Raw genomic sequence first — 14,753 nt, forward strand, 5'->3', positions numbered from 1 at the left:
TGCATATCTAGCAGTCAGCCAAAGTACAGAGTGCCTGGAGTTGCGGTATTGTTGCCTTGCTTGAGGACACTTTGGAAGTGTCTGTAGCAGATGTACCAGCTATCCTATTAAATTAGGAATAAGGCCTTGTAATGAAAAATGCATTCAAGCCCCTATACATATAAACACCGTGTCCACACTTACGGCTTTCTTTATGTTGTGATTCATTGGATTGAAGACAATTATTTCACTCTCAAAGATGTGCATTAATTTTGAAGCTGTAGATGTGCATTCATTTTGAAGCTGTAAAATGTATATATTTGTAATTGTGAACAACATAAAACGATAATGTGAATATGCCTAAAATCTAGATAAATAACTGATTTAATAAAATAATGTTTGGATTGTATCTTTACTTGGGGAATTTGTTGCAAGGCAGAGTAGCGGTATCTTTCTATGACCTTCATCAGTTGCTTGGTCAGTTGTGTTTTTCAGTTGTTTCATTTGTTGCTTTGTCTGTTGCCTTTTTAACTGTTTCATTAGTCTCTCTGCCAGTTGCTTTTTCAGTTGCTACACTTGTTTCTTTATCGATAGCATTGTCAGTTGCTTCATTGTTTTCTTTTTCAGTTGTGTTGCCAGTTGATTTGTCAGTTGCGTCACCTGTTGCTTGTCAGTTGTGTTGCCAGTTGCAGGTAAAGATGTCTACGCTCACACCTGGAATTTGCTTTAACATGGTAGTACACTCTTCACTTGACTCTTCTCTTGATAGATGCACATAGGGACACACAGATGAACACACCCACACACATACACACACAACTAGTGAGAGTGAGTTGCTATGTTTTATTCATAGCTTTCTTCAAACGCAAATAATGGCGACCAACTGCACCTCTTCTTATAAATGTTACAAAATAACAAAGGCCAGACACAAGCATATCAAACACGTACACACAGGTCTGTGTGTGTGTCTGTGTGTGTGTGTGTGTGTGTGTGTGTGTGTTAGTAAACTTATGCTTGATGAGGAGACTTCCTCAGCGCTGATAGCAAAGGGTTGTGAAGGTCAACCATCCACATTAGACACAGAATGGCGGCCACAAATCTCTTCCGTCACCTTTCAAATCTCTTCTTTCACCTCATCCATTTCCAGTAGGACAGGATGCAACTTTACTGCAGTGGTTTGACTAACATTAAATTGTCAAGTCAGGCCAAATTTATTTGTGCCGCATTGTTTGCCAAAACAGGTTTGTCACAAAGTGCTGCGCAGAGCAGCGAAGGACATGCATATAGAGAAAGATAACGTGTCATCAGAGTTAATTTCTATATAATAATAATCAAATCCTCCATGTGGTATTTTTTTCTCTTACACACATCTGTATGAGGGGCCGTATAGGACATAATCCAAAATTTGGCTTGCACATAAAACTACTTTACATATTACCTATGTATTGTGAGATCCTCTCATTTAACCTACTGAAACACTCACTTTACTGAAAACCTCTCACATCCCCTACTAAAGGGAATGTGTGTGAGGTTACATTTCAGTGGTGTGTTTAAGAGGTTAAATTTCAGTAGTATATGTGTGAGGTAGATTTTCAGTAGTGTATGGGAGAGGTTTATTTTCAGTGGTGTATGTGTGAGCATTTCAATAGTGTATATGAACATTTTTAAGTAGTATATATGAGCATATGATATTTCAGTGTTTATGAGAATATTTCAGTGGTGAATGTGAAAGGTCTTACTAGTGTGTGTGTGTGTGTGAACATTTTCAATTTCAATAGTATATATGAGAGTGGTTTAGTAGGGAATGTGAGAGGTTTTCAAAAGTAGTAAAGTAAAGTAAAGTGTGTGTGAGTACAGTAGGTACTCACAATACATATATGTGAGAGGTAAAGTAGTTTTATGTGCAAGCCAAAGTTTGGATTATGTCCTATATGGCCCCTCATACATCTGGCTGTATATTAGCTTCTTGCAATGATTATTTCAGCCAATCAGAACGATGTGTTCCAGCAATGTAGGAAAAATGAAATTGGAACTTTCCCATTTTTATTATGATGCTTTGAAGAAACTTTTCAGACATATAGACTGGCAACGGTAAAAGCCATAACAGCCTAGAGAGCATTCTTCACTGTGATTATGTGTAATATGGTGATGCATCTTGTTCCTTGATGTACTGTTGCACCCTCTGCTATTATTGCCTGTCTGCATGCCCACTAACTATCCATACTGGCACGCCCAGCCTATGGAGATCCAGTGAAAGTGCTGTGCACACAGACACACAGCTCAATAATTCATATGCAACATACTGGCGTGTCCACTGCCGTACACGGCTTTGATGTCCTGCGAGAAAATACTCGTTATCTCTAAAGACACAACTTTTCAGAAATCGCGGACACTTCGTCGGTTTCTCGCTTGAAGTTTTTGACAGGACAAAGTTACACTGCGTTTCAATGGTGAACGGGACAATCACGACGGCTCTGTACAGACAAATTATCCACTCAAGGGGAGAGAGAAGGGTAAAATGAGGGAGAAATGCCGAAAACATAAGAGTGTTGGCAGGCAAATTGATGAATGGATTTCAAACGACTTTGATTTCCAAAGTTAACTGAAGTTTCTCCCGTTTAAAGCCAAGTTCCACCCGCAGATACTCGTACACTTTCATCTGTGGTGTTCAATGCATTCCAGCAGTTATTTTGTGTTGACGCATTGTGATTTACTTTTTTTGGTGAAGCCACTTTCCCTCAACCTGCCTCATCTACTTCTACTAGTTTGTGGTTTCTTACATTTCCCACAATGCCTTTCAACAACCTTCAGAGAACGGGCGTGAACCAATTAGCGGAGGGGTTGGACATGACCGGAATAAAGTTAGCTTGATACTGGATATTCAGTGGGTACTGATTTTTCCACCTTAAATAACTTGAAAAAAAATGTTTTCAATACTTGAGATAATGTTTTTCTTATGCGACCTTCAGGTCTTGTTGGAAATGAGCTATTGAAATTTGAAGGTGTGTTAAAGGAATAGTTCATCCAAAAATGAAAATTCTGTCATCATCTACTCACCCTCATGCCAAATGAAACACAGGTGAAATTTGTTAGTCCATATAACACACAGGGAGGTTGCCAGCACAACTTCGTAGCAGCCTTCTCCAAAACAACTGAAGTCAATGGGGACCAGTTCTTTAGAGTTCCAAAACAAAAACAGCCAAACAATCACACTGTGAATAGAAAGACCTATACACCATTATTTGTTGCAAATCAATCAGCTGTAGTTAAGATTTGCACTAAATGATGGTGTAAATATACTGCAGGCCTTTTTGGAACTCTGAAGAACTGGTCCCCACTGACTTCAGTTGTTTTGGAGAAGGCTGCTATGGAGTTGTGCTGGCAACCTCCCTGTGTGTTATATGGACAAACTTCACCTGTGTTGCAACTGGCATGAGGGTGAGTAGATGATGACAGAATTTTCATTTTTGGGTGAACTATTCCTTTAAAGTGATTTAGTGTGGATGTTTCCTTTAAATGTGCATAATTGTTCCCATCCTGATAACAAGATACATGGCAGTGCAAAGCACATTAAATACTGTAGTGTCTGTTACTTCGAGGACATAACGTTTTTTACTAACTGAAGCATTTAAATGCTCCATACATAGCCAGAGAGGAACACACACACACACACACACACACACACACACACACACTTAAGCAGTGCACAGCATGCGCTAAATGTTTCTGACACAGCATTTGCATTACGGTCTAATTGAATCATCATGTTTACAGTGAGAAATGCATAATACATTATTCTTTACATAGCTGCTGTTTTCACCATTTAGTGTTTGGCTTCTGATTTCAGGGTTAGACAGACGGAGAGAGAGAGAGAGAGAGAGAGAGAGAGGGAGAGAGACAGCAGAGGGATTGCAGTTTCAGTTCCGCTCAATTCACTTCAATGTGGTTTACTGGCATGAACGTAAAGAACTATATTGTCAAAGCAACAAGATAGAAGATCAACTGTTTTACATGAAATCCCTTGTTTCAGTGTAAGTATGTGTGTGTGTATGTTTTGCTGTGCATTCAGTTCTTCCATCACACACTGAGTATCAGTAATCTACAGGGAAGTTATCAGTGTGTTATTCAATGTGAATGAGTTAATCCAATGAAAAAAAAAAAAAAATTAAAGGGGCAATAAGTCAGAGTTTTATTGTCCCGTATCACAAAATGACCAGAAATACTTTGCTCATAGAAGCCATAGTGGATGATGTGCTGTGTGTGTTAGAGAGAGAGAGAGAGAGAGAGAGAGAGAGAGAGAGAGAGAGAGAGAGAGAGAGAGAGAGAGAGAAAGAGAGAGAGAGGGAGGAAAAAGGTAAATTGAACTACCGGAGGAAAAGTTGGATTCATGAGGAAGAGAAAGAGAGGGATGGATGGCTTTTCAGGCCTCTAGTTCAATGACTGAAAAAACGTCCCATGTTCCCTGTAACACACACACACACACACACACACACACATATATATATATATATATATACACACACAGCATTGATGGGATAAGTGGTTGAGATCCACTTAGATGAGGGGTTATGGTTAGGGGACATTCAGTGTGTGTGTGTGAGAGAGAGAGATCGATGTGGCCTTTTGTGTGTGAGATGATGAGTGTTGGTCCAGCTGGAGGTGAACTTGGGGAGAACACACACTGGGTGCCCCACCCCACCCCACCCCACCCCACACACACACACATACACACACAATTACAATCACCTTTAACTGATCCTACACTAATCTGAGGCCTAAAGAAAGCTTGAACAGAGTCAGTAAGCACGCATCGCATCGTACATGTACCGAAACTTTCAAGGTTTTGCCTGAAAACACACACACACATAACAACAGATTTCACCGATTTTTTTTCTCTCTCTGTGGTCAATCTGCTCGTACGAGACGTTTCGGCAAGGACGGAGTTTCACATATACGAATCAATACAGCTGAGATTATCCCGCTGATTTCAGGAGCTCTACCCTCCCAGCATGACCCCAATCAAAACGACAAGCCTCACCTCACTGTAAACCGAGTCAGGCCTTGTTGTCGGGACCCCGCAGATGTCAGGGTCGTGCATATGAAACATGTTCGATATGATCGGGGGCGGGCTCAGTCTCAGATCTGTAATCCCTTCCTGCTGCCAGGTAATCCTTTGCTGATCTTTGGTCCGGGCCGAGGAGTCCGATCGAGGCTCCAGCTCCCGATCGCTGAGGGGCGCGGAGCGATTGTTGATGGGCCAATCTCATGGAAATCAGCACGATAATCCTCCAGTCTGAGGCCAAAACACAAAGACGGGTTCTAAAGACCGTGGAGATGGACAGTATTTAACTGCGGTGAAGATTGGCCACTTCAACAAAAATCAATGTAGATGAAATAGGTTTAAAAAAAAAACTATCGGTCATAAATGTTTTTCTTATGAAATTATGTTTTAGCCTGTGCGTGTGTGTGTGTGTCTGTTATGGGTTGCACAACCAGTAATTTCAATTGCTTCAGTGTAGTCAATGAAACATTGAGTTGTCACCGGGGCTATAATTTCACCAAAATACCCACATCAGCCTAAAAAACATCCATCCAATAGTTTCAGCATGAAAACAGCCCCGCCGCTCTTGTTGCGGCGGTGTAATAATGGGACATATGTAGTGAAATCAATGTAAACACATTGAACGCGTCGGTGGCGAAGTTTCACAGAATCGGGCCCACGGAGGAGTGGATGGTGTCACCGTCGTCGTCGGAATTAAATCCCAAATTTGACGTGATAAGCGCAGTGTGTTGCCGCTGGATAAACAAATACCGCTCAGGAAAAAGCCATCGACATTCATTCGAATGCGTTCAGCCTAATGCCGGAATATGAACGGCGGCGGTGCTCCTGTAGAGAAAAATGACTTTGATTGTCCAGATAAATCTATTCACCGCAGTTAAGGGTACTTCAGTATTCATTGCTTTAAAAACACCGATTTCTTTTTGACGCTTTGAGGAATGCAGGAACGTGTCTGTTTTTCAGGAACTCTGCTGTATAAGTGTCTTTCTCGAACATCGTGTAAACATTTCCCCAACTGTGTGTGTGTGTGTTGTCTCTGTAGGAACTCGACGTACTGCATGAAGGTGTCCATGTCGATGACGGTGGAGGAGAGCGACGAGGGGAAGTGCTTCAGCAGCAGAATCCGCCACCTGGAGAAAGCCGAGATCACCCGCAGTAAAATGATCACCTGTCCGGACGTAGAAGACTACTTGGCTCCATACAAGCAGCCGCAGATGACCTGGTATAAGGTATGACACACACACACACACACAGTTGAGGAAAAATCATATTTCATATCTTCCATTCTAGCGTTGTGACTCGGTGGGTCTCCCTGTCACAGGAGTGTGAGCGGGTGGAGTGGCGGAGCTCCGTCATCGTGAACACCACCCACATCTGGATCCCCGAGGTGGAGGAGACGGACGGGGGGAACTACACCTGCGAGCTGCAGTACGGATCCAGGCTGGTGCGGCGGACGACGCAGCTCAAAGTCACAGGTAGGAGACAGAGGATGGACGGATGAAGGGATGGATGGATGGTAACATAAAGAAAACATATAGGATATCACATGTACTTCAGAATGTGTTTGGAGTTTTGAAATATGGAAAATGGCCAAAGAGTGTGACTATATGCTTTAAATGAATGTCATCTTTTTTTTTTTTTTTTGGCCAGTGTTTTGTATCTAAACATATTCTGAAGTAAATGTGAAATGTGTTTTTTTGTAGTATGTGGATAGATGGATGAATGGATGGATGGATATGGAAGGATAGATGGATGGATGAAGGGATGGATGGATATGGAAGGATAGATGGATGGATGGAGGGATGGATGGATGGATAGATGATGGATAGATGGATGGATGGAGGGATGGATGCATGGATGGATGGATATGGAAGGATAGATGGATGGATGGATAGATGGATGGATGGAGGGATGGATGCACGGATGGATGGATATGGAAGGATAGATGGATGGATGGATAGATGGATGGATGGATGGATGGATGCATGGATGGATGGATATGGAAGGATAGATGGATGGATGGATGGATGGATGGATGGATGGATGGATGGATGGATGGGATATGATCACTGACTGACCACTATGAACAATTATAGCATAAAAGCGAAACAATCCCATAGATAACACATTAACTATAGCTTTGTATTGCTACATTGACACATAGAAAGCATAGTTCTGTAAACATGGGAAATGGGTAGGGTGTTGGGTGACTGACCGTTGTGTCAACACCCATACACGCAAGGTGTGTTTATTGATTGTTATTGTGTTATTGGTGAATTATATGTACCACTCAGAATGGCTTTGTGTTAACTGACCTTGCCCTCTAAGAAACTGAGTGGACCTTAAACAGGAATATGTATCCTGCCTGCTTTCAATATTGGATCTGTCATCGACTCCACAGCATCCATTATTGTGACAGATGCCTAGGCTCAGCAATATATCATTCATCATTACTACAGCAGTCTTAAAGTTTCATTATATGCCCTCTTTAAAGGAAAGATCCACCCTCAAACACATTAACACTGTTGGAGGACAGCTACTGGTGATGTACCTTTACCTGGGACCATTTTGCTGTTTGGTGGAGTATTTTTTATTATTTTTGTGGCCAAACATAGATGACATGACGTCACATCGGATATCTCCAGCAGCTACAAGACATGGTCACTTTTTCTTAACTGGAAAAACTGCTCTTAATGCTATTTAGAGTGAGAGAGAGGGTTTACATACCGTCTCAGCTGTAACATCTGCACTTGTACTTTGCTGTTATGAGCTTATGTTGACGTCTCTCTGCGCGTGTGTATTGTGTGTGTGAGTGTGTGTAAGCGTATGCATGTGTGAGTGTGTGCAGGGTGTGTTTTGTTGTTGTGGCAATATGCATGTTGCTGTCTGTGAGCAGTGACAACATACTTACCATGCATATTCGCTGTGACACATTCTCACACGCACACACATGCACACATAAACATGCCCCCTGCCTTTCATATACACATACTTTTTTGTACACGCAGGCACAAATGCTTGCGCTTGCACACACACACGCACACACACACAGGAAAACACACAGACTCTGAGTGATTTTCCAATGATGATGTGATGTGCCACGATAAGCAGCGAGGAGTGAAAGAGGATCCGGCTGGAACAATATCCATCCTCTCAGAGCACGCTGCCTTGCACTTTGCGCTCCATATCGCTTACTTTCCCCAAACCCAGAGACAAAGGCAGCGACTTCTTCACCTCCCACTTTGTTTTCCAGTTCAGATGTAAAGCCACCTCTTGTGTGTCTGTTTTTTTTTTTTTCAGAGTTGATATGAACAGGCATTACTTCACTTGTCGAGGCAATATTCAGTCGCACATCTCTGCTCCCCTTCATCTCACCCTCCTGTGTGGCTGAGCAGGGAGATAACAGTGGAAGAGTGAAATCAGAGCCGTTCTTCTTACACAGCCTCTCATTGTGTCTGACTATTGGAAAAGGAAATAGTTAGTTTCCACTGATCCGTTGTGGAGGTGTCACGTCGACAGTGCAGAGACTTCTCTTGGGTCCTATTTGAGTATCGTTTTAGGGCCGCGATGAGGCGGCGGGCTTTGTTCTCCCGCTCAGACACAAAGCTGAGCTGCGAGCGTCGCCGGGAACAGAGGGAGCAAGAGCTCAAAGGGCTGGAGGAGGGGTTACATCACTCCAGTTGCCGGGCGACACAAAGTTTGACAACAACTTGTCTAATTAGCTACAGTTAGCTGACCTGAAGTAGCAGAAGGGATTACGCTGTTGGGAATAAAAACGGACGAGAAAACATGAGACCATTCCGAAAAACAATCAAACTGAAATAAATAAGCACATTCAAAACTTTGTCGTATGTGATCATCGCTTTACTTTATAATAATAATAATAATAATAATAAACTTTATTTATATAGCACTTTTCAAAAGCAAGTTACAAAGTGCTTTTCAGCTATAAAGACAGAGGTAAAAGTCAATAAAGCATCATATGAGATAAAGTACTTAAAAAAAGTACTTAAAGATTTTAAAAAATCTAATTAAAACTTTACACAGTAATGTAGAGGTAAACAAATTGGTTGGTAAACTATGACCTTCAGTCAGCGATCATTGATCCATTCATATACTTACATCAGTTTGATACTACTTTATGTTTCCTATGAATTTCCATAATAAAGTTTTATCTCCGCCTCCAAAGGTGGTGAACTCCATTCCAAAAATAGGCAGGTGGGTAAAGTGAGTTTAGGTGGGTTTAGCCTCCATTATATCCCTGGCTTTGCACCAGTGCTGTAATGCTCAATAATGCAGCAGCAAGTTTGTTTGTTTTTTGGTTTTTCGCTTAGTCAGACAGGCGACAGAAATGAGCTAGAAAGCCACGCACTGTGGTTTGCATTTAAATATGGACAGCAGACTGGGATAGACTTAACTCACTGACGCAATATGAGCATGAATGAGCTGAGCTGTGTGTGTGTGTGTGTGTGTGTGTGTGTGTGTGTGTGTGTGCGTGTGTGTGTGTGTGTGTCAGCTGGATGATGCACTCGCCAATTGCTGTGAGGCCAATTTATCTCTTCCTGTTTAGGAAGCCAGAATATCTCTCTCTGACTCTATTACTTCCCTTCCGCTTTCAGCCTCTCTCTCTCCCTCCCTCTCTCCCTCCCTCTCTCCTCCCTCTCTCTCTCTCTCTCTCTCTCTCTCTCTCTCTCTCTCTCTCTCTCTTTTAGGATACCGTGGCTGGTTTTCAGGTGTTTTTTAAGTGAGATGTTTTATTAAAGAACACCAAGTCAAAGTCTCTCTCTCTCTCTCTCTCTCTCTCTCTCTCTCTCTCTCCCTTTCTTTCTATATTTCTCCACATTTAGATCTTTGACTATCTATCTGCCTCTTTTTTCTCTCTTTTCTGTCTATTTCTCATCTTTCAGCCTCTCTCTCTCTCTCTCTCTCTCTCTCTCTCCCTCTCCCTTTCTCTCTATATTTCTCCACATTTAGATCTTTGACTCTATCTGTCTGCCTCTTTTTCTCTCTTTCCTCTCTATTTCTATACACACACACACACACACAGAGCTCAGGGCCAATTCTCCGGCCGTTCCAGGCCAACGCTCATGACCTCCGGCGTGTGTGTGTGTGTGTGTGTGTATCTCTAACATCTGCCTGGCTATAGAAAAAAAAACACAAATTTGACTAATTTGTGTAATATCTGCTGTATCATGGGTACTTCAGCGTTCCAGCAGCAGCGCTTCTCCGCTTGAAAAAGGATCCGTCCGTCTCTCGTGGCGAGAGCCGGGGATTTCTTCGACTTCAGAGCGAGGTTACGCCGGGGGGGGGGGGGGGGGGGGGGGATATTATGGTCTGGCTCGGCATCTCGTCCCGCACACTTTAAATAGTTTTCAGCGCAGCCCGGCCCCCCCAAGACATCTGTCGGTCTTCTCTGTCCTTGATCCTGCAGTTAGGTCCCGCGTCTCTTGGCAGCGAGTTTTTCTACCGCCGCGCTTTCAACATTAAACGGAGATTAGAATAAGACACGGGCAGAGCGGCTGTCGGCTGTGATGTCGATTCCAACGAAATGCACTTAGCTGGGGGAAAAAAATCACGCTGGAATTAGACCCAAAGTCGGCTGTGTGACGGAGGGAAGAAACAGTTGAAATGGAGAGGGTGTTTTCCTTGTCACACTCTCAATGCGCTTCATTCAAAGCCTCTCACTTGAACTTCTTGAACCTTTATTTACAGCTTCTTATTAGCCGCAGCGCTCTAGGGAAGTCAATGCTGTCCAATGCATCCGCAGTGTGTGCAGTGCTTCTCGTACTGCGCATTCTTAGCACTTACACTAGCTAGCCGTGGGCTGCGCTCGGGGTTAGAAATATAATATAATAGAATAGAATAGAATAGAATAGAATATGTATGTAGGAGCTCTGACAGAGGTTTCTCATAGCCCGGGGCCTGTGAAAGGGCCGGTCAGAGGGAAGTCAGTGGGTGGTCAGGCTTTGCAGCCTGCTGTCTGGCTCTGTTGGCAGCCTGTTAACCTGCCAGCTGGGTTAACTGGACCTGCAGCTGGCCCACTCATCTTTGACTGTTTGGGTTTAGGCGACCAAACAATACTCTCCCCATTTTTTTGTTCTTCATATTCTTCTTGTTTTAGTTCTTCTGTGCGTTTGCCCTTTAGTATTTTTTTTTCTTCTTTATTCATTGTTCTTATTCTTATTTATTGCAGAAAAGTCAATTTGAAAGTCAGTTTTGTGTACTTTTAAGTGATTGACAGCTTACCTGACATAGTACTTTTCCTACATCTACTGATGCTACTACTACTACTACTACTGCCACCACTACTAATACTACTACTAATGCTGTTACTACTACTACTGCCACCACTAGTAGTACTACTACTAGTATTACAACTACCAATACTACTACTACTACTACTACTACTAGTAGTAGTACTAGTACTAATGCTGCTACTACTACTACTGTTACTACTACTACTACTACTACTACTAGTACTGCTATTACTACTACTACTAGTTCTACAAATACTAGTACTACCAATATCAATAATATTTCTGTTAGGTGCTGTAAAATAAAATGACCACAATAATCTCTCTAATAGACATATATATCACTGGGGAATATACTCTAATATAAAGGAACACTTGCATTACTGGCTCTATGAAACCCCACCCATCTGGGACTCCATGCAGGTAAAAACAAACAGCAATCTTCAAATAATGTGCATATATACAAGGCAGTCACTGGTGTTTCTGCTGGCTGTAGTTTGTTCTGCATGTGTGTGTGTGTGTGTGTGTGTGTGTGTGTGTGTGTGTGCGTGTGTGTGTGTGTGTGTTAACAGCTGGTTGTTAGTATGCTGTGTGATCTGTCGAGAGATCACAGAGTACAGTATCACTACTGTAGCCTGGGGGGGGACTGGCCTTAGAATGGTTCACAAAGCTAGACTGCACACACTGCTACACACATGCATACACATAATCACACACACACACACACACACACTCACACACACACACACACACACACACGGTTCGCTGGGTAGAACAGACCTGATTTGGTCAGATCATGGATAGCTCAGGGTCAGAGGAAGAGAGAGAAATAGAGAGATATGTAGGAAGGGAGATAGAGAAAGGAGACTTAGGAAATAGAAAAACAGAGAGAGAGAGAGAGAGAGAGAGAGAGAGAGAGAACAAAGACCGAGAGAAGTGAGGAAGAACAGGCAGATCCACGAGAGAAAGAGAGAGCGAGCGAATAAAAGAAACGTAGAGACAGATAGAGGGAGAGAGAGGGAAAGGAGAACTTGGGTTTTCAGTTAGTGCAGAAGAAGCAACAAGGAGAGAAAGAAAGAAAGAAAGAAAATTTGAGGAAAAGTTAGGAATGAAGACAGAGAAAAAGAGAGATCAAACTCTATTCAAAGTCTTGTTTTTATATCTCATCTTTCACAGTTATTAGAGGACGAGAGAGATAAAGGAGTGAGAGAAACAGATAGAGTGATAGAGCAAAGGAACAGAGAAAAACAGAGAGATGCAGAGCTGTTCATCAGTCTGTCAGTTATGACTGAATCCAAGCCAAAAATTTATGAAACGTTAATTTTGATGCCAAACTCATATGGAGATTTTTTCCTGCTCAGAATTCAAATGCAATCAAGAAATGATAAATGCTTTATTTTTTACTGTACTAGGAATGATCACACCAAAATATAATGTGAAAAATGGAAACAGAAAGGGACACTTGAAAATGAAAAGAGAAATGGAAAAGATTAAATGGCTGTGTGGAAATGCAAAGCGAAATAGAAAATGGAAAATTGGAGTACATAAAAGAAAAAGGGGGCAGATTAAAAAGATTGAAAATGAAAACTGAAATCCCCCCAAAAAGTTAAAATGACCCTTTTCATTTTCACATTGCTGCCTCTCATTTGAATTCTCCGTAAAGTCAGAGGTCTTCTCCAAAACGTGAAGCCTAATTTCTGGCGTTATCCGAGGAATTAATGCTATTCTTTGAAGCGATTTCGACGACAGATTCTCGGCGGAAGTCAAAGGCCTTTTTTCATTAAAGGGAGTTCCTGCAGAGAGACAGAGGGAGAGCGGAAAGCAGAGCGACTGAACTCTCTAATCTTGTTTTTATATCCGTCATGTTCCACAGTGGAGAGCTCCATCAGCCCCGAGCTGCCTTCAGGAGCAATCTGCTACCTACTGCACCGCAGGCCTGACTGTGTGTGTGTGTGTGTGTGTGTGTGTGTGTTGTTTCTGACTGTGTGTATGTCTGCCCGCCAGCCAGCGCGTACAAACAAGAGTGTGCGGGTTCTCGTGTGTGTGTGAGAGTGAGAGAGAGGTAGATAATCAAAATGTGTTGATTGCTGTTACACATTAAGGCAAATGGGCAATACAAGTGAGTAAAGAATGACATTGTAGTGTGTTCTGATTTGATTGTTCAAAAATGAATCTGATGACATGATGTAATCTAAATGTAATCTACCACTAACCTAATCACACAAATGTAATCTATAAGTAATGTAAATGTAATCATTAATGCATCAATGACTCCCAAATTATGTTTAACTCAGCATTGCTTGCTATTGTTTTATAGTGAATGTTCATGCCAAAAGAGCATCCACTGAATTGAAATCAATGGAACGGAACGGAACTGAATTGAACTGATAGATAGATAGATAGATAGATAGATAGATAGATAGATAGATAGATAGATAGATAGATAATGCTATTCATGTGTGCACCTTCCTGCAAGGAATCCACTGAATTGAATTGAATTGAATTGAATTGAATTGAATTGAATTGAATTGAACTGATCTGAACTGAACAGAGAGAGGAAGAGAGAGAGTGGGACAGCAGAACAGAAAGAGATAGAGTCCTGACTCATGCAGCTTTCATTTTGGCCTACCTGCAGGTGTTTTTGCATCAGTGTGTGTGTGTGTGTGTGTGTGTGTGTGTGCGCGTGTGTTTGCTTCCAGAGTGAGTGTGTCTTTGGTGTGTGCACTTGCTTTATTCATGATGTGTGTTTTTGTTGTGCAGCCTATTTTGTGTGTGTGTTTTTTGTGTGGTTGCATGCACATTTGATGAAATGCAAGCGAGTGTGGTTTTCATTTATGCTGGCTTGCTGAGTTACCTGTGTGTGTGTGTGTGTGTGTGTGTGTGTGTGTGTGTGTGTGTGTGTGTTTGTGTAAATTAATGTGTTTTTATATGTGTTCTCTTGCTACCAAAATTATGTTTTGCCAGCTGTGGTTTGTGTGTGTGTGTGTGTGTGTGTCCTTATTTGTTTGCAATGGTTATTGAGTTCCTCAATAACCATTTCTTCAGAGAACACAGATTACCATATGCAAAGGGTTACACAACTGAGTTTGTAAGTTTTAGTTATGTTTTATTAACAACACGACTATTCACATAGGCTGACATGGTGACCACTATAGAACACAGTGGTTACCATAGTTACATGGGACCAGTGTTCTAGAACACAATGGGACCAGTGCTCTACAACACAATGGTTACTATAGTTAATTGGGACCAGCGCTCTAGAACACAGTGCTCTAGAATACAATGGTTACCATAGTTTCATGGGACCAGCAAAGTGGGACCAGTGCTCTAGAACACAGTGGGGTTGCTATAGTGACATAGGACCAGCGCTCTAGAGCGCAGTGGGGTTGCTATAGTGACACAGGACCAGCGCTCTAGAACACAGTGGGGTTGCTATAGTGACACAGGACCAGCGCTCTAGA

General features: G+C 42.1%; 1 protein-coding gene across 1 annotated transcript in view; it reads left to right on the forward strand.

The window, feature by feature from the left end:
• Positions 1–14,753, forward strand: part of il1rapl2 (interleukin 1 receptor accessory protein-like 2) — a 364,025-nt gene that overhangs the window by 232,726 nt on the left and 116,546 nt on the right. The window contains exons 7-8 of the mRNA XM_078289249.1: positions 6,081–6,267; positions 6,360–6,513. Coding sequence (XP_078145375.1) covers positions 6,081–6,267; positions 6,360–6,513 — 341 coding nt within the window. The remainder of the gene's footprint in view (positions 1–6,080; positions 6,268–6,359; positions 6,514–14,753) is intronic.

The sequence above is a fragment of the Centroberyx gerrardi genome, chromosome 16 (assembly GCF_048128805.1).
Source record: "Centroberyx gerrardi isolate f3 chromosome 16, fCenGer3.hap1.cur.20231027, whole genome shotgun sequence".
NCBI classification, from domain to species: domain Eukaryota; kingdom Metazoa; phylum Chordata; class Actinopteri; order Beryciformes; family Berycidae; genus Centroberyx; species Centroberyx gerrardi.